The 21,222-nt window shown below is 40.9% G+C and overlaps 1 protein-coding gene across 9 annotated transcripts in view; it reads right to left on the reverse strand.

Moving 5' to 3' along the window:
* LLGL2 (LLGL scribble cell polarity complex component 2) overlaps nt 1-21,222 on the reverse strand; it is a 77,303-nt gene that overhangs the window by 31,758 nt on the left and 24,323 nt on the right. For 5 of the 9 annotated variants that reach the window (XM_069076427.1, XM_069076426.1, XM_069076423.1 and 2 more), the window contains exon 2: nt 18,825-18,931. The exons of 1 other annotated variant lie outside the window; for it this stretch is intronic. In XM_069076427.1, coding sequence (XP_068932528.1) covers nt 18,825-18,899 — 75 coding nt within the window. In that variant the 5' untranslated portion in view covers nt 18,900-18,931. Of the gene's footprint in view, nt 1-17,953; nt 18,122-18,824; nt 18,932-19,256; nt 19,398-21,222 lie in introns of those variants that run through there. 3 more of the 9 variants (XM_069076430.1, XM_069076425.1, XM_069076431.1) reach the window with 3 other exon arrangements.

The following is a 21,222-nucleotide window of genomic DNA, read 5'->3' on the forward strand; positions in this document are numbered from 1 at the left end:
ATTTGAGGAAGTGTTGTTTAATCATTTCAGTCATGGCCAACTCTTTGTGACCCCATTTGGGGTTTTCTTTCTTTTTTTTTTTTTTTTAAAGCAATCAGGGTTAAGTAACTTGCTCAAGGTTACACAGCCAGTTATTTCTGGGTATGGTGCTAAGTATCTGAGCCCGGATTTGATCCCCAGGTCATCCCAACACTGGGGCTGGTGCTATTATTTGCTGAGCCACCTGGCCGCCCCTAAGCAATTGGGGTTAAGTAACTTGCTCAAGGTTACACGGCCAGGTGTTTCGGGGTGGATGCTAAGTGTCTGAGCCCAGATTCGATCCCCAGGTCATCCCGACACTGGGGCTGGTGCTCTTACTCGCTGTGCTACCTGGCCACCCCATTTGGGGTTTTTTTGGCAAGGATAATGGAGTGGTTTTCCATTTCCTTCTCCAGTTCATTTTACAGATGAGAAAACTGAAGGAAACAGAGTTAAATGACTTGTCCAGGGTCACACAGAAAATAAGTATCTGAAGCCACATTTGAACTCAGGTTTTCCTGACTCCACTCTCTTCTTCACTTCTAACCCAGGCTCAGCTCCTTACTCTAGGGGCTACTTTTCTACCTTTTCTCCCCCTAATAAATTTCAGCTCCCTTTTATGTGTAGTCTTCTTCCATGAGAATGAAAGTTCCGTGAGAGCAGGGACTGTCTTTACTTCTGCAGTATTTGCATGTCCAACCCAGTAAAAATAGTGCTCTATCTAATTTTTAAAAAGAGAGCCTAGAATAGGCTCCTGTCCAGAGAGAGGGAGATAGTGGAAAGAACATTGCACTTGAAATCTGAAGAAAGATAACAGCTGCCTGGTTCAAATAACAAACTACCTGTGTGACCTTGGTCATGGTACTTCCTTTTTCAGGACTTAGATTATCTTTACAATCAGGATGGGGGAGGGGAAGGTTAGACTAGATAACCCCAAAGGTCCTTTCCAACTCTGAATTTTATTGTCCTCCCTCCATCTCCCCCGGCCCTCACAGCAATCCCTCATATAGCTGAAAAAAAAAATCATCTTCCTTATTATAAACAGAGCTGACAACATTTCCCTTCCTAGAATTTTAAGTGGCAGTATATATTCTTTGGAGGCTAGTTAGAAGATCTTGGTCATTGTAGTCAGCTAAAATTTATTTGGATAAAAAGTCAGATTTGATGCTAAATAGCAAAGACTCCTCAAGTTGGAGACTTGATCCCCACCCCTCAGCACCACAAGCTTCTACTGAAGGTACTCTGTTTAGTGGGAGGATCAGGGCATCAGTAGCAGGTAGGGCTGCCAATTTCTTCCTGTAAGGGTGGCAGTAAGGACCACTGCAGTCTGAGGGAAGGACCAAGGCATTCAGGGAATACAATGTGCAACTGGGAATGGGACTGGCTATGTCAAAAGCAAACAGTAGCTGCCAGACAGAGGTCAAGAAAGCAAGGACAACTGTGAAACCAAGGAAGCAGCAGTGTTGGGGGCCATATACACAGCTCAGAGAGATACTGAGGAAGGGTAATAATCAGCAAGTGTTTATTAATCATCTTTTATGCACCAGTTGTGTTAGGTCCTAGGGGTAGAAGTAAGACAAATCACAGTCTTCAAGGAGCTTACATTCTGCCTGAAGACAACATATAGGGTGGGAAAGATGTATACAAAATTTGGAAAGGCTTCACATACAAAGTGGTGCTTGTGCTGAGCCTAAAAAAAAAGACAAGGGATTCCAGGAGGTGAAGGTGAGGATGGAGTGCATCCCAGGCAGGGGAGACAGCCAATGAAAAGGCCTGGAGTAGGAGATGGAGGGCTGTGTATGAGAAACAGTAGAGAAGGCCAGTTTGGTTAGACCCAGGAGTGAGTAAATGGGAAAACTATGAAATAAGGCTACACAGGAAGGGTGGGACCAGGTTGTGAATGGCTTTAAATGGCAACCAGAGGAGGAAGAAATCTATGAAGAAAAGATGAATAAATGGGGTAATTATTCCAAAAGAATGGTTGGCCCTAAAACAAAGGTAGAAAATCTCCATGGGGAATAGATTTCAGTGTTCTGGTTAACTCTACATGTGATTTCTCACAGCTTCAGGTTTGTGGAGGAAAAAAAGAGGAAACTATGATGGAAGCTTCCTGTTCTAAACAGATTTCATCCCTTTATATAGACTGTGAGTCACTTGGTCCGAGCCCTTCAAGAACTGTGTCTATCATTCTGGCAAAATGTAGCTGCTAAGCTCTAGTCCAGGCTATAAGCCTTCTAGATCTCCCCCAGAAGAAACCAAAGAAAATGAACAGCATATATAAGGCATTTAATAAATACAGGATGACTGACTGCTAACAAAAGCAAAGTATGATTGGTGCTTTTATGCATTTGGGAAATATAAATTGTGAATGCAGGCATAAATACACATATACATACACTAACACACACAAACATATTTAAATTCAATATACTGATCAACAATGATGAACTCACTCTGTCCACATATCAGATTCCAGAAATATTGACAGAAGATAGGAAGCAGGTCCCACAAGTGGAAGGACTGATTCTAGCTTCCCTCAAAAGTCCTTGTTCTCAGCACATTTCAATCTATGGCTATCATGCAAAGTGTTAAACCAAGCAAAAATCATGGAGCACATTAATTCATGTTACTTTCACTCCAAAATACAAATTATTCAAAAAACATTTCATTAAAATTTTTCCTGCTTTTGTATATGCTTTGTCGAATCATATTAGAATAGTACATGCTTATTTTGGGATTTGGCAGTATATTTTTAAAAATCTCTCATGTTGTCTGTCAGTCAGGTGGTACAGTGAATAGGATGCTGGGTCCGGAGTCAGGAAGACTTGAATTCGAATTCATCCCTGGACGTGTACTAGCTATGTGACCCTGAGCAAGTCACTACATCTCTGTTTCCTCTACTGAATAATGGGAATAATAATAGTACCCACCTTGCAGGACTGTGGTGGGGATCAAATGAGATAGCTGTAAAGCATTTTAGCACAGTGCTGGAACATAGTAGATACTATATAAATGCCAGCAATGATGACTGTTAATGATAATGATGATGGCGCAATGGATAGAGTGATGGCCTTGGAATCAAGAAGACCCGAGTTCAAATCCTGTCCCATTCACTAAAGCCAAACCAGAGAAGTGCTCCTCCTTTGCCCTCTCTCACTTTCAAACACTTGGGTGGGCCTTTTTTCTATGCCATGAATTCATGCCTTCCATATCCTTTTTGAAATCCTTCCTTCCTCCAAGGCCCAGCTCATGTGCCAACTTTTCTAGGAAGCCTTCCCTGATTCTTCCCTAAGCTGAAAATGAGCCTGGATGCCTCAAATTTTCTGGGAGCACTCCCATTTTGGGATCACCTCCCTTGTAGCATACATATTTGTATGCTGGTCACAGTCCTTCTTCCCCTTTAATTCTAAAGTCCTTCAAAGCAGGAACAGGGCTATTTTTCTTCTGTGTACCATCCCCAGCACTGCTTTGTACTTTTTCCCCACCTAGGTCTGGATGTGTAATTTCAGGGGTATAGGGAACTCCTATCAGACAAATTCTTTACACTGATGAAGAACAGCAATTTGGCTTTAAAAGATTAGTTACAGGGGCATCTAGGTGGCACAGTGAATAGAGCACTGGCCCTGGAGTCAGGAGGACCTGAGTTCAAATCCGGCCTCAGACACTTAACGCGTACTAGCTATGTGACCTTGGGCAAGTCACTTAACCCCAAATGCCCTGCCTTCCCCCTCCAAAAAAAAAAAAAGATTAGTTACTATTGTGGGTAATAACTGACTTTCCTGGATCATATGGCTAGTAGGCATCAGAAACAGAACCTAAACTCAGGTCTGCCCATCTGCAAGGTCAGCCCTCTACCACTAAACCAAAATGTGCTGCCTGCTTCTTATATATGGTAGGTACTAAAGGAAGCTTGGTGGCCTAATAGACAAAAAGCTTGCCTTGGAGACAAGAAGACCCAAGTGTGTCCCTTGCTGCTTCTTGCACTATCATTTTCTATGTCACTAGTTTGACTTATCTTGTACCATCTTCTTACCTTAAAAATAAAATAGAAAGGAGAGCCCCCCAGGAGCCAGTGAACTTAGACACTTGCATTACCTAAGGGAAGTCACTTAATTTTTTTGTGCCTTGGTTTCCTCATCTTTAAAATGAGATGGGTAAGACTTGATGGATCTAAGGTCCTTCTGGATCTGACTTTAATGATCCTATTTGACACTTCTTGTACTGAAGGCAAGGAAAAGGACCCCAGAAAAGAGAAGGCAAGTAAGGCTGCTCATAGGAGAATGAACTTTTTTTTTTTTTTTAAGCAATCGGGGTTAAGTAACTCGCTCAAGGTTACACGGCCAGTTATTTCTGGGTGTGGTGTTAAGTATCTGAGCCCAGATTTGATCTCCAGGTCATCCCAACACTGGAGCCGGTGCTCTTACTCGCTGTGCCACCTGGCCGCCCTGAGAATAAACTCTTACAAACCATCTAATGCAATCTTTGAATAAGATGAGGAAGGGCTGAATACAAGATCCAAGATGGAAGCCCTCAAGTACGAGGGTTAACGATTTATCTCTAGAGAGGGCTAAGCCAAAAGACAAGATACAGGTATAGGGAAAAAAAATGAGAAACAAGGATTTCTAAGGCGGAAAAAAAAACCCCCACAAGGGAACATTAGCTGGGTTGGAAATGGGGTCCAACGAGAATGTAACATTACTTCAGGAACTAGGGGCTAACAGCAGCAATAAACAGCCCATTACTATAGCATGGGACAGCCAAAGGAAGCAAAATCCCCAAAGTTGAGCTATTAACAAGAGGTTCTGAGGTTTGAAGGGGATTAACTGGAAGTGACACCAAGTCAGAAGGCTCTTTCCCATCCTATCCCACGAATACCCCACCTCCAACCTTCTTGCCAATGTCCCTTTCCCCTTTAACCCTCTTTGCCTGATGCTGACCTCCCCTTCACCAAAATCCTTCACCTCTACTGGAAGGAACCCAGAATCCCCACACTCTGACCCTCAGACATATTCCCCAAAGGGTCAGGTGGTTCAGTCTCCTCCAAGTTCCTGAGTATGTGGGGATAGATATATTGACATATGCTAAGAACTTCTTTCCATTCATCCTATATCTGACCCCTTCCTATGCAATGTCTTAAGTGTGAGCTCCCTAAGAATAATGATGATCTTCCCTTTCTATTTGGATTTGCAGTACTTGGCACATAGTAAGCATTTTAAAATTTCTTATTCACTTGGAGATAAAAAGTTTGGGGGGGGGGGTCTGAGAGGAAGCACCAGAAAGGGCTTAATTCCTCTTGAAATGGAAATTGCTACATCCCTTCAATGCTCAACACAGATGTCATCTCCTTGTAATGGCAAGCAAAAAAGTAGTTAACACCTTGTTTCAGCGATTGAATTAACACCTTGTTTCAGTTCAAGCTTCTTTTGAGCCTTGTATCAAGTCTGTTAAGAAATAGAATATGTGAACCCCACAACTTGTGAACTTCTGGGGAGGAACTCTGTGGTATATAAGCAAGAGCACAAGCTGGACAGTCAGAACTTCTTGGGATAAGCATCGTGGACGCAGGGCAGCTGCTGCTGTACTGAAGACTGAACAGAGAATTGAGAAGAACTGAGAAGAGGAATGAGAATTGAGAACTGAGACAGAATTTCTTGGATCAAGCCACATGGAAGCTGGACAAGGTGATTTTGATTTTGAGAATAGCACTTATGGTGCTGAAGACTTCTGAGAGTCAGCCTGGGCTGCTGAGGACTTCCAGAGCCAGCTGAAGCTGCTGGAGGAAACATGACTGTGGTGCCTGCCAGCACTTTGTCCGTAGATCTGTTAAGTTTTCTCTTCCCAGGAACAGAAGCTGTGAAGGACTTGAGGTAGACTGAATACTGTGAGATTCAACATGGAGCAGGAACTGCACAGAGAGCTGGACAAGGAGCTGGGAGCTCTCTGCTTTTGAACTTAGGTGGCAGTTGGTTAGATTTGGGTGGGAGCTGGGACCATGGAAGAGGAATCATGGAAGCTGAAAGCCCGCCCTGAGTCAAGATGAAAAAAACCTCTCCGTGGGTACTGATTAGTGACTGATAAAAATATGATTTACTTGTGACCAAGGGGTGGATCGCCTGTGCATTTTCCACTACCCCTTAAGAGGGTACTGAGTAGTGACTAATGATTGAATAGTGACTGATTTGTAACTTAGTGCGTCCCATGGGTGGAGGACTTTGACCTTTTGTACTTTATGATTGAATGATTGACTACATTTTATATTTTGTTCAAAACTATGTGAACACTGTTGAAAACTATGTGGCCATTTTAGTGAAAAATTGTTATTATGTCATTGTGATTTTCTGTGATTAGTTGTAACATTGTGAATGATGTACCTTGATTTTCTGTGAATGTTTTTGCTCTGACTTGTTATTGAATAAATAGACTGTTCACTATACTATGTAATCAGAACCCTAAAAGCTATTCACAGCAACAGTCCTCTGGAAAGCTGTTGGTGCATACTTTACACTCCTATACCTACCCAGGCTCTTTACTGATCTCCCAACAAAGTGATGGTGTCTTTTTCCCCCACCAAAAAAACTTATTTACTTATCTGTAGGCTAGCTTCTCTCTTGCTTCCTGCAAGTTCCTTAAGGGTATCCCCAGCACCCAGCACAACGCCTTATACATAGTAAGTGCTCAAAAAAGGTTTGTTGAGCTCATAGGTTATGAAAAAACCATTTTCAAATAATTGCAAAGCATTCACAACCACATGAAAGAAGGCTCCAAATCACAAATAATAAGAGAAATGCCAATCAAAACAACCCTGAGGTCTCGTTTCACAATGTGAAAATTGGCAAAAATGACAAATGGTCAATGTGGCATAATAGGCACATTAATACATTGTTGGTGGAGCTGTAAACTGTTAGACCCATTTCAGAAAGAAAATTTCTAATTATGCAAATAGTGACTAAAATGTCCATAATCTTTGACCCAGAGACTTCATAACTGGGCTTATACAAACTCAAGGAAACAACTGATAAGAAAAAAATCTCCATATATACCAAAATATTTAAGCAGAACTTTCTGTGAAAGCAAAGAATTAGAAACAAAGTAGATCCCCATTGACTGGGGAAATGGCTAAGCTAAGTGTGGTATGTGAATATAATGGGACATTACTGTATTGTAAGAAAGAATGTGTGTATGAATACAATGAAACATGGAAAAATCTACACGAACTGATCCAAAATGAGCTAAGCAGATCCAAGAAAGTATACACAGTAATGACACTGTTATGTAAACAGAAAGAACAATCTCACGTTGAATGTATCAATATTATAAGGATAATAATTATAACTAAGATTATAAGTTATAATTATCAATATATTATATAACAGCAATATGTTAGTATGAAGTAAATGTTAATATATGATAAGTTATAATTATGTATGACAAATTATTATATTATATATATATATATAAAAGGACTTGACTGAAGAAATATGAAAGAAACAGCCTTAATCCACCCTTTCATGGAAGTCGGAGATCAATAGGTCCTTTTCTTACACATGGTACAGATTTCTGGAATTTTTCAATAAACTGATCAATTGTGCTGATTTTTCCCCTTTTTTTGATTTAAATTATTTGTTATATAGGATAGGAGAGGAAGGGTTATTGGGGGAAACCATGATAATGTAAAAAGCAAAAGATATCAATAAAAGCTTATTTTTTAAAGTTTGCTGAATTGAATTACATGTGCACAAACCTGAATAACATGAACCATATTTGTAATTTAATCCAATTGTATGTGGTTCATATTCTTCACACTTTGGGGGGTAAGGTAAGGTTTGGCTGGACACTTCAGTTATGTATACTAGACTCAGTCAGAGAGGGGATGGAGAGGGAGACAATGGTGTCACCAGAGGAGCCCAGAGGATTGAGAAAGGCTGAGATCCAGGGACATTGTCCAAGTATGATGGAAAGAACACTGGCTTTAGAGGAAGTACAATCAGATTGGAACTGAGTTCCTTTCTAGCTTCAAATACTGTGATCTTGTCAGTTACAGATGGGGAATGGGGGTAGTCTGTATAAGATTAATGATGCTATAGTCAGTCAATTAATTAGCATTCATTAGGTACCTGAAATGTGTCAGGCATTTGTATACCACTACACTTTCCTGTATGAAATCACCACTTGAGGTACAAAGCCCTAGAAGGGGTACTAGAAGCAGAAGAAGAGCACCGGGGCCAAGGGCTTTAGGGAGAGTAAGTCCAAAGCCCAATAGCCAATCCTTTCTACGTCATTCCCTCTATGGCTCAAGGTCCTTGACAATAACATCTCCAAGGCTAACCTATAAATTTAACAAAACCTGATCAGTGCGTGGGCCAGACATCTGAGCTACTTCATTCAACTTGGCTGTCTTGTCAGCCCAGAACAATCCCAGATCGCAGGTATCCAGCCCGAGATGGCACATTTTTTGTCTGGCTACGACTATGATGGATACGGCTGCCTAAGGGTAACCAGGCTGAGATGACATTGTTGTCTGGTTGCAATGATGGCTCCGTTCTCTGGTTTCCTGACTTCCTATTAAAAGAGTCCATTGTTCTGCCTTCCCTAAAGGTTACCTGTGCCAAGTGGCAGGATGGGGGTTGTTCTCAGCTGCTGGGAGATGTCAGTGTCGCCACTCTTAGGGGAAGCAGCTATTCCTTTTTTTTTTTTTTGGTCTTTATTAATTTGTTTAGTTTTATTTTACAAGATTCATTACCACAATTCCCTGAGTTTCAAATTTTCTCTCCTTCCCCCCTCCCCCCCATGGCGGCATACAATCAAGTATAGTATCTGCAAATACTTTCACATTAGGCATTAGTCAGGTTATAAAGAAGGATTGTATCAGATGGAATGAAGACTGGGAAAGAAGAAACAAAACCTAACGAAAAAGAAAAAGGGCAGGTAGTTTGCTTCAATCTGGGTTCAAACTCAGTTCTTTCTCTGGATGTAAGCATCTCTCTCCATCATGAGTCTTTTGCGGTTGACTTACGACTCTGGATTGCTGATAAGAGTCTAGTTTATCAAAGCTGGTCGTCACATACGTTGTGTCTGTAATTGTGTACAAATTCCTCCTGGCTCTACTCTTCTCACTCAGCATCAGATCGTATAAGCCTCTCCAGCTAAATATGAAGTCCATCTGCTCCTCGTTTCTTATTGCACAGTAGTATTCCATAACATGCATATACCACAACTTGTTCAGCCATTCCCCAAATGACAGGCACCCCCTTAATTTCTAATTCTTTGCTACCACAAAAAAAGCTGCTATAAATATTTTTGTACATATGGGTCTTTTTCCCACTTCTATAATCTCTTTGGGATACAACCCTAGAAGTGGTATTGCTAGGTCAAAGGGTATGAAATTATTTATAGCCCTTTGGGCATAATTCCAGAATGGCTGGATCAGTTCACAACTCCACCAGCAATGCATTAGTGTTCCAATTTGTCCACATTCTCTCCAGTATTTGTCGTTTTCCTGTTTTGTCATCTTAGCCAATCTGACCAGTGAGATGTGGTACCTCAGAGTTGTTTTGATTTGCATTTCTCTAATCAATAGTGATTTAGAGCATTTTTTCATATGCTTAAAAATATCTTTAATTTCTTCCTCTGTAAACTGCCTGTTCATATCCTTTGACCATTGATCAGTTGGGGAATGACTTGTATTCTTATAGATTTGACTCAATTCTCTGTATATTTTAGAAATGAGTCTTTTATCAGTAACATAGGTTGTAAAAATTCTTTCCCAATTTTCTACTTCCCTCCTAATCCTGGTTACATTGGCTTTGTTTGTACAGAAGCTTTTCAATTTAATGTAATCAAAATTATCCATATTGCATTTTATAATGCCTTCTAATTCTTGTTTGGTCATAAAGTCTTGCCCTCTCCACAAATCTGATAGGTAAACTATTCCTTGCTTTCCCAGATTGCTTAGAGTATCAGCCTTTATACCTAGAGCATGCACCCATTTAGACTTGATTTTGGTATATGGTATTAGATAATGGTCTATGCCCAGTTTCTGCCATACTATATTCCAGTTTTTCCCAGCAGTTTTTGTCAAATAGTGAGTTCTTATCCCCAAAACTGGGGTCTTTGGGTTTATCAAACAGTAGATTACTATAGTCATTGACTGCTGAGTCTCGTGTACCCAATCTATTCCATTGATCCACTACTCTATTCCTCAGCCAGTACCAAGTAGTTTTGAGGACTGTTGCTTTATAGTACAGATTAAAATCTGGTATAGCTAGTCCACCATCCCTAGCATTTCTTTTCATTAATTCCCTTGATATTCTGGACCTTTTTTTCTTCCAAATGAATTTTGTTACTATTTTTTCTAGCTCCATAAGGTAGTTTTTTGGTAAACTGATTGGTATGGCACTAAATGTATAATTTAATTTAGGCAAAATTGTCATTTTTATTATATTAGCTTGACCCAGCCACGAGCAATTGATGTCTTTCCAATTAGTTAGATCTGACTTTATTTGTGTGAAAAGTGTTTTATAGTTGTGTTCATATAGGTCTTGGGTTTGTTTTGGCAGTTAGATGCCCAAATATTTTATAATGTCTACAGTAACTTTAAAAGGGATTTATCTTTCTATCTCTTGTTGTTGAATTTCATTAGCAATATACAGGAATGCCAAGGATTTATGTGGGTTTATTTTATATCTTGCAACTTTGCCAAATTTATTTATTGTCTCAAGTAGTTTTTTACTTGATTCTCTAGGGTTCTCTAAATATATCATCATATCATCTGTAAAGAGTGATAGCTTGGTCTCTTCTTTGCCTAATTTGATTCCTTTGTTTTCTTTTTCTTCTCTAATTGCTACTGCTAATATTTCTAGTACCAGATTGAATAAGAGGGGTGATGGTGGACATCCTTGTGGGAAGCAGCTATTCCATGAAAAACAGCTGACTTAGGAGGAGATAGTATATTGAAGACAGGATGAAAAAGAGTACAGTACTCCCATTTCATAGCTAGAAATAGACCCCATCCTGCTACTTGGCACAGGTAACCTTTAGGGAAGGCAGAACAACGGACTCTTTGTCCATAGGGGGTTAGGAAACCAGAGACCTGATTCAAAGTAGGAACCAGACTACAATGTCACCCCCTTTCTAGAGAAAGTACTGTTTCATTCTCCTCCACAGGAGGCTACCATGGCCCCCCAAATCCATCTTAGCTTATCAGGAACCAGATATGTCTCCATCCTGTTAAAATGGCTGTATCTCCAAACCTGCGCCTGTGCCTCTGAGGGGACAGGGCATATGAGGAGTATAGCACAGTAGAAGCAATGAGATTTGGAGCAAGACAAAGGTCCCTGTATTGGCTTCATCACTTGTTTGCTAGCTGAGTGACCAGAGGCAAGTTACTTTCTGTGCCTAAAATTTCTCATTTATAAACTAGGAATGATAATGACAAAACTTTATACAGACTTATACATATGTTACTGCATTTGGTCCTCATAAAAAACTTGGGAGGTGAGTGCTACCATTATCTTCATTTTACAGATAAGGAAACTGAGGCAGACAGGTTAGGTATGACTGCCCCATGTTACATAGCTAGGAAGTGTACGAGGCAGGATTCGAAGTCTTCGTGAGTCCAAGCCCCAAACTCTATCCAATGTGTCACCTACATGCCTATACACAGGGTTATGAAGGGTTTTAAAGGGCAGAAGAGTTTTGTATCTTATTCTGGAGGCATTGAGCAATCAACGAAATTTCTAAGCAAAGGAAGAATATGGATGGACCTGTGAATTTAGGAATCAATTGATCTACTAGTCTTGGAGGAAACTGGTTATGGGAAAGGCTGGAGGCAGGGAAACCAATTAGTCTATGCACTGTGCCAATACTCACAATACCTCCCAGGGTGTGTGCCCTGTAACTGTGACATACTGTGCAAAATATGAGTACCTATTACTATGATGATTTGAGAGCTTCTTTTCAAAGGTTGGAAGGGAACAGCAAGCAGGAGCCTGAAACCCAGCCCAGGGGCCTGGCCTCCTGGGGATGAGCCTGGTTTGGAGAGCTGAGGTTTTCTTTCTCTGGTCCTGGGTGTGGTTCAGATCAGGTTCCAAGCTGGTTGCAACTTGGCTCCTCTTTTCTCCTGTTGTCATCTCCTAGTCTCCCATGTGGGGTAGATAGGCCCCTCCACAAAGAAACTGAACCCCCTGTAAGCAGAGACAGGTCCAACTCCTTCAGGGCTTTTGCCCCAAAGCCAGAACAAAAAAGCCCCAAAGCCTTCCCACCAATTGCATAGGAACAGCACAGACTGTATGACAAGCAGGTACACCTGTCATCTTATCAGCCCCAGCCAGTCCAGACATGCTTTCAGTTTCACCAAGGGAGCTAGGCAGACACAGGAGGGAGAGCTCGGGGAGGCGGTTCTTCTGACTTTAGGGGTGACCTCAGAAGAATTCCTCTCTACACTCACTGGTTCCCAGAGGGCTCCCCCTGCCCATTTTATTTTTAAAGTAAGAAGATGATGCAAATAAATCAAGCTAACAACAAAGAAACAGAGGATGGAAGAAGCAACAAGAAACAAACACCAACAGGTGCTTAATAAATGCTTTTTGCCTGAGTAACTATGGCTCTTTTTTAGACTAGAGAGATACTAAGATAAAAATTTGGACCTTAAGTACCAAATTCCATTTATAACTGCTGGTTAAGATGAGAAATTTGGGGAAGGAAGTTGCGTCTGGCCCTATGACTTCAATAGCAGTAACACCTTCATATTTAATGCTTTATGATATCAAGCGTTTTACACATCTTCTCTTATTTGATTTTCTCAATAACCCTGGAAGGCAGGTAGGACAGTTATCATACCCATTTTAGAGCTGGGAACACTGAGGCTTCCCAAGGTTAAATTTTGTCCACAATCACAGTTACTATCTCTGAATCTAATGCTTGTGACAATACAGAGCCTTCATGACTTCCTAGATAAACCTGTGATTTGAGTCTGTCAAGAGGACAGTTCTTGGTAATAGGGAGAGAACAGCTTCTCTAAAACGGACCGGGTACATCCTCAGGAAGAACCCCACTGTTACTACTGTTCTCTCCCTGGGCAGTGCAGGAAATAATGGACATGGCAGGCAGGAACCTCAAATGCCAATTCCACTATTAGTGTAAAAGTATTTTTAAAAAAAGTATTTAAAAGTTTCCTAGTTTGAAAAATGGGGATACTTGAACAATGCATCCCATAGGGTTGTTCTAAGGAAACCACTTTGTTTAGCCTTACAATGCTATAGAAATGTTCGGTGGGTCCCCAATAGATACTTATGAAGGTAGTGACCAGTTAGGTACAGATGGACTGCGTAACTGGAGAGAACACTTGTATCAATGAGATCACAGGTTCACTGAGCAATAAGTAGGAGTTATTCAGTAGACCTGGGGGGGGGGGGAGGGGGGCAGGAAGAAGAGGAAACACCACATTTCCCTGTGGGAAGAATGGGGAGAGAAGAGCAATTTGACCCATTACAGTTCAGATGGTAGATAACTTTATACTCCTAGAAGGCAAGGACTGAAGGACTATAGCTTGGCCTATAAAACGACCAGCGTATGACTACACGCAGAAGTATTTAATAAAGGCTTTTTGATGATATGAGGAAACTGGAAGACTGCCAAGTCTCTGGGGGGCTGGGACAGGGGAGAATGCATTGAACTTGGAATTAGAAGACTTGTCCCAATTCTCTCACTAACTTGTATTACCTTGGGGAAATCACTTGTTTCTTTGAGCCTCCATTTTCTCATCTGTAAAATGGGGTAATAATACCTGTATTGCCAACCTCACGGGGCTTTGGCGAGGATTAAATGATATAATGGATGTGAAAATGTTGTAAAGTACAAGTCAACAAGGAAATAAAAGTTATTATTAAGGGATAGGGGTAGAGGCTGAACCTGTGATTTATTTCATTGGCAGAGGGAACTCCAAGGGACAAGGGAATTTCCTTCAAAGTAGGTCAACACCCACAATTTCTAGTCTTAGAGAGTCACCTAGAGCCCTGAAGGTTAAGTGATTTGCTAAGGATCACACAGTTAGTTAAAGTCTTCCCGGCTCTAATTCATTTCATCACCTGCCACTCAAATTATTATCATCATCATCATATTATATTATTATAATACACAGATAACACATCTATGCTATATATGTTATTACAATATATGGATATAATATCTACATTATCAATATATAACATCTATATTATTATGTCTACAACAAAATCCCTCAGCTATGTCATAGGAAACAGAGTTTATTTACTAATAATAACTGAAATTTATTATAGGACTTTAAGGTTTGCAAAAGTTTTGCTTTAAGGGCAGCTAGGTGGTGTAGTGAATAGAGCACTGGCCCTGGAGTCAGGAGGACCTGAGTTCAAATGCGGCCCAGACACTTAACACTTACTAGCTATGTGACCTTGGGCAAGTCACTTAACCCCAACTGCCCTCAAAAAAAAAAAAGGCCAAAAAAAACCCCTTTTGCTTTATCCCCTATAGCCAGCCAGGTGCTAAGACTCCACTTATCCCGGCACTGATCTGGATTGGGCAAAACTAGTTGTGCCCCTCTGCGCCTTGAGTACCCCATCCCCATTTTCCATCATTTACCTAAGAACTGACACCCAAATCAACACTGTCATGCATGCCTTTCATAGCAGCAATCTACTGCCCTAAAACTATCTTCTGTGGCCACCACTCTCTGGACTCCTTCATACTCTCCCATGTTGGTCTCATCTCTCCTACCACTCTGTTCAACCCTCATGTCACACACATTTTCTGCAATCCTCATTCTCCTGTTAACTGTTCTTCTTATTAAACCTTTGTCCTTTCCAGAAATTACTTCATATATTTCATATTTAAATACACTTGGTGAATTTTGTGAGGTGTCCCCCTCCCCCATGAGAATGTATACTCCCTCAGGGCAGAAACAGCTTCATCTGGTTCTCCTCACTTCAGTCCGTCCCTCCACTCAGCTTCCAAACTGATCTTCCCACAGCACCTGTCTGATTATATCATTCTTCTATTCAATAAATTTCAATGTGCCCTCTATCACCTCCAGAATCAAAGATATAATACTCTGTTGGCTTTTAAAAGACTTCATAACCTGGTCCCTTCCTGTTTTTCTACTCTTCTTACCTCTTTATTCACTTCACTACTCTGTGATCCATTGACACTGGTCTCCTGCCTATTCATCACATAAGACACTCCATTTCCAGACTCTGCATTTTCCCTGGTTGCTCCCTATGCCTGGAAAATTCTTCCCTCCTCATCCCTGACTCCTGACTTACCTGGCTTCTTCGAAATCCCAAGCCACATCCTACCTTCTGCAAGAGGCTTTTCCCAACCAACCTTAATGCTGAGCATCTAAGATAGGTTCAAGAAATCCTTGCTGAATTGAATTGGAGAGGTCAAGAAAACTATTCATGGTAACACAGTATCAGAGGCAAAATCTGAACCTAAATCTTCCTCACTGTACTATAACATGCTTTTATTCATTGAGCCTAATATTGGGGCAGAGAGCAGGGCCTGGAGTCAGGAAGAACTAAGTTCAAATCCTGCCTCAGACACTCCCTAGCTGGGCAAGTCATTTAACTTCTGCTTGCCTCCGTTTCCTCATCTGTAAAATGGGAATGATAATGCCATCTACCTCCTGTTGTTGTTGTGAGGATCAAATGAGGTCACTGTAAAGCACTTAGCACAGTTTCTGGTACATAATTTGTTGCTCAGTCGTGTCTGACAAGAGGGGATAGAAACAGTACTATGGGAATTTCAGAGTTGTAGGATTTTTTTTAAAGTAAAGATTCAAGTTGGTCAGTCAATAAACATTTATTAAGTACCTACTACATGCCAGGCACTACACTAAGTGCTAGGGGCAGGAAGAATGACAGAAGATCACCCCTGCCCTTGAAGGACCTCACATTCTAATGACAGGGGACCAGAGAGAGAACTGGGGACAGCTAGATGGCCAAGTGTATACTGGAGTTGGGAAGACCTGAGCTTAAATCCCGCCTCAGACACTTCCTAGCTGGGCAAGTCACTTAACCCTGTTGGTCTCAGTTTCCTCATCTGTAAAATGAGCTGCAGAAGGAAATGGCAAATCACTTCAGTAAGTATCTCTGCCAAGAAAAACCCCAAATGGGGTCAAGAAGTGTCAGACATGACTGAAAAATGACTGAACAAGAAAAAAGAGGAGACTGGTGTAGTCCATACTTGGGTTATCTCTCTGCCAAGAGAAATCCCCACCACCCACCCAGAAGAGCCAGTATTAAAGAGAAAAGAAAGCTTAGAGGCTCTTTACTATACCAGGCAGCTTTCAAGACCACCTAACCCTGGTCCCTAGGGAGGGTGGGGGATGGGGAACCTCCCTATGCTACAGAAACTGGCTCAGAGAGCTCTGCCAGCAGCCATGATCTGGGTGCTTGGGGATAGAATGCCTTATTCTTTACCAAGCCTGTTTGGCTGGTTTCTGTGTTTGGTTTCTCTTCTATATTCTGGGAGACAGGTTATAGCTTCTTACCAGGGCAATTCCAATACCTAGACACAAACTGCACAATCAACCAATAATCACTAGTTAAAAACAAAAGAGCCCCTGCCTTCAAGGAATTTTCTGTCTGGTCAAATGCAAGCCCTCTCACCCTCCCAGATGGAACTCTTTTCAAACTGTGGTACTTCTACAGAGAATAGAACAGACCTCACAACAGACCTCACCCTTCCTGGAGTCTAGCTCCAAAGAAGGAACCAGAGGGCAGTGCCAATCCATACTGTATTAGGTGATGAATAAAGTTGTTTTTTTTAAACGAATATATATTTATTTTACTTATTTATTATGGGTATATGTATGATAAACTGTGGAATTTATTTCCTTTCATAATGAACAGGTGAGGAATGGGGGGAAAAAAAGTTTAAGAATTCCTGATGCTGTCCAACTTCTTCCTAGCTTTAGGAATCAGGCCCCTGAGGTAAAATTACCCACCTTAAGTCACAGGTAGGAAAAATGACAGGCAATACTTGAATCTGGATCTCCAAATCTAATTCTCTTCTCCCTACATTACACTGCCTCTCCAGGATAAAGGTACAGAAGGGCTTTGCCTAAGAATTGCCTAACGTAGGGTAGAATTGTACTGCCCTCCACTACTACTCAATCCCAGCAAATATTCTGAATTCCTTTTACTTCCAACAAGTTCCCAAGGATCATTACTCTCTGTCTCTACATATATTAAGTATAAAGTACTGGCTAGCACCAGCGTAGTATGGAAGTTGGGCAGTACTGGGTCCCAATCTAGCCTCAGACACCTACCAACCTCAAGTGGAGAAAGAAAAGACAAAAACGAACAACAATAATAACAACAAAATAAGAGTTCCTGCCCTCAAGGAGTTTTCTCTTTGAAAATTTCACAAGGAGCTAAGTGAGGCAGTCACAGGAAATCTGAGGGCCAGCCTCAGATTTCCTTATCAGTAAAATGGGGATAATGATAGCAATTACCTCACTAAAGTTGTGGTGAGAATCAAATGAAAAGTCAAGCGCTTTATAAACCTTTGCTAAGACTGGCTACCCCAACAAAGGCTAGCAGTGAAAGAGGCTTTACAACTGTTACCACTGGGGACTTAAAAAAAGAAGGGCGGGTCCATGGACAGAAATTATTTTCTCCTCACTCGTCCTAAACCCAGGGGTTCCTCAAACCTGGATTCATGGACAAGGAGTCTGTGGACAGATTTCAGGGGGTTGAAGGGGGAAAAAAAATTACATCTTATTGTCACTATCTTCTAACTGAAATCTAGTATTTTCTCCAATAATATATGAATGTAGGTAACAATATTCTGAGAAAGGGTCAGTCCATAGTATTAGAGGGCTGGGGCCCTCAAAGGAAATGCCCCTCCTTCAAAGGGAGTTTAAACCATAAGTTTAAAAAGTAAGCTACTACAACATCACCTCGAAAGGTCAGGGGTGTCCAGATCCAGGGATTTGTACCAAAAACACCGCAGTCACCCTGGTGATTGTGCAAGCCCCAGGATTCCTCAATAGCTGTACTTCTTGCATTTCATCTACTTGGAACAACAGAGCAGTTCACAGAATGAAGGTCCTTGAAAAGCCCAGGGCCTAGATCAAAGTGGGAGAGACCAGGCTAATTATGCCACAACACCTCCCAAATTGTGGGGTACCCACTCCTACTTATAAACTGCCTCCTCCTCTTATTTATGGGGAGAGTACTCTCTCCACACACCAGTCTAGGTGAAGAGGCTTCATGGGATTCTGATTCCGGATCTACACTAGGTCTTAAGTTATAAACAGGCTTTGGCTCCTGGGGAAATTAGAAGGTTGGAAGATAGGGGAGCACATTATAGCCAAGCCTTGTCTATTCTTCCTTTACAAGAAAAAAAAAAGTCATTAAGGTGGCATTCCTCCATTGGACAGTTAGAAGTCTACTCAGTAACCTTCCACATAAACCTTTTGAATTTCTATAGACTCCTTTTTGGGGAACTGGGGGTGGGGGGCAGGGAGGAGGAGAAAGCAATAAGATGAAAGCAGCAGTAACTTGAACTGGTATCATGGGAATATGCTTGCCCCCCCAGCCCCGCAATGATTTCACCCTTCTCCCCAGGCAGGAAAATACCCCAAATACAACACCCATGGGGCACATTTCAGGCAATGCTGAGAGCTTCCACACTTGAGGAATGAAAAAGGAAAATCCAACTGAAAGGCAAATATGCTATTTCTATATGATAACACTCTCCAGAACCTGTTTCTATTACCAACCCCCCATCCACTCACCTCCCTTTTTCTCTCAATTCCACTCACTTACCTTGTTAAATTTAAAGAGATCCTGTTTCACTCGCTCCCGGGCCTGGTCATGTCCAGATCTCAAGAACCTTCTCATCCTCCTTGGCTCCTAGCTGTCCCACCAATGACCTAGAGAAAGACCCCAAAATTCCGGCTTTGAAGTGGGGCAAAATATTCCTGATCACGGATAAAAAGCTAAGATAACAACCCCCTGGGGTCTCTCAGATGGTACTATAGCAGAGCCTACAACAGTGACACAGTTATAATTATTTCAGGGTGTAATAGCCACAGGGGACCATCGTCAGGTTTTTACTTTACAGATGAATAACTCAGAATTCCAGCCTCACTCTCCACTAACCCACATCTTAACTATTCCTCCTCTCCTCTGTCATACAGAAGGTTTGCTATAATGCTTTGGATAACGAGCCTGGGAAAACAACTGAGAAATACTCACAGATACCACCTGCTTCAGATCTGGAGTTCAGCTCCCAACATTCTGTATTACTTTTGATAACTAACTTATCCTGTAACCAAGACAGCAGCAGGAAAAGCTGGAGGAGGGAGCCATTTAACCTGACTTTATAGGTACAGCTCTGCCTAACAAGATGGCCCAGCACTGCCTGAAGGTTAATTGTTAACTTGTTTTCTGAAAAACCACAAGGCTTTAGTTTCATAGAAAGGGAGACTTCCTAGGTTCCTCATAGGAGGCAGATGGGAGTAACAACCCAGTAGTTTCCTTAAATTTCTTTTCCTTTAACTGGAAACTTAATTATTGTCAACAAATATTTCAAGATACAAAGAACAGAAAAAAATTATATAAGAAACAAAATTTATTGTGTACAGTGGTTTTCTTTTAAATAAATACACATATTAAGTTCAACAAGGTAGTATGAACAATGCTTTGTGTCCCCTTTGGCACATTAAAAAGTTTTCAGTGATTTTTTTTCTATGTCTATTATAATCCACAGTAGTTATCTTCTCCTCTCCATTCACCCTCTTAACACCGCCCCCCACCTTATTCTCAGCGGATCCTTCTTTAATATAGGTAAATATGTTTAGTGGAGACTCTAGAAAAGGGTATGAAAAAGAATCAAGATCAAGAAATCCAAAAAGAAACAACTTTTAACCAGCTCAAGACTGCACAAAAGTGATGGAAGTGGGGGTGGGGAGTGTCTCCTCTACAGGATGCTATAGAAAGGCTAGAACACCCTAGCACCCTGACTGGGGAGCCAACAAAGATGGTACAAGGGAAGGAAAAGCAGTAGTAGAAACATAGGAAATCAGGTACTGGAGGACAGTCTAACCCACTCATTCACGAGTATAGATGTGATCAAACCATGGGCCAAATACAAAGTCACAAACCAAAAGAAAATATAGGACATCAAAAGTAACTACCTGGAAAACAGGCCAAGGAGAAAAAATTTAAGAATAAGACTTCTTAAAAACCATGACCAAACAAATAAAAAAAAATACAGAATACTATATTTCAAGAGAATAGCCTGGATCTCTTAGAGCCAGAGGCAAAGGGAATACAGAAAGAATCCTTTGGAAATAAACTCCAAATTGAGAATGGCATAATCAACATTCATTCAGTACTTCCAGGTCAAAGGCAATATACTGCAAGCAACTAGACTGAAAGAATTCAAGTAGCAAGGAAAAGCAATCAGGATCATACAAGTCAGCATCAACGACTAAAAATGAGAGAAAACTTTGTAACATTATATTCCAAAAGGGGAGAAAACTTTGGAGTAAAACATTCCAAAAGGCAAAGGATGAAAGTTTGGTTTGCAAACTAAGAACATTTTTTCTTATAAGAAGAAAAAAAGACATTTAGTAGAAAAGAACAAAACATAAAGGAATTCCTGAGGAGGGGATAGGGCACCTTGAGCTGGTGGATTTACAAATGAACCCTGATAATTGCTTCCAATATTATATAAACGGACTGCAAGAATAGGCAAATTATGGCAGCTAAGTGGCTCAATGAATAGAGCACCAGCCCTGGAGTCAAGAAGACCTGAGTTCAAATCTGTCCTCAGATATTTCTTAAGCCCAATTGCCTTGCTTCCCCTCTCAAAAAAAAAAATTAAAATAGGAAAAGGAGGGATCCCACCTAAATCCTTCTATTGAGACAAATATGGTTCCATTACCTAAGCCAGAGAGTAAAAATAGAGAAAGGAAACTAGAAACCAATATTTCTAGGGACAATAACTGTTTTTGTTGTAGCAAAAAGGAAAAGAAAATCCAACAACAAAAACTGTCAAAAAAGGGATATATAAGAAAAGGCTGAACCAATTAGAGTATATTAATATAATGTGATACTATCATGATGTAAGAAATGATAAAATGCATGACTTCCAAACAATCTTGAAAACAAGTTTAGCCATTGCATTGATCAGAGCTCTTAAATCTTTCAATCAGAG

Source organism: Petaurus breviceps, unplaced genomic scaffold (assembly GCF_028583685.1).
Source record: "Petaurus breviceps papuanus isolate PSGF00001 unplaced genomic scaffold, PetGlider_PUasm1.0 90925, whole genome shotgun sequence".
Taxonomy (NCBI): Eukaryota; Metazoa; Chordata; class Mammalia; order Diprotodontia; family Petauridae; genus Petaurus; species Petaurus breviceps.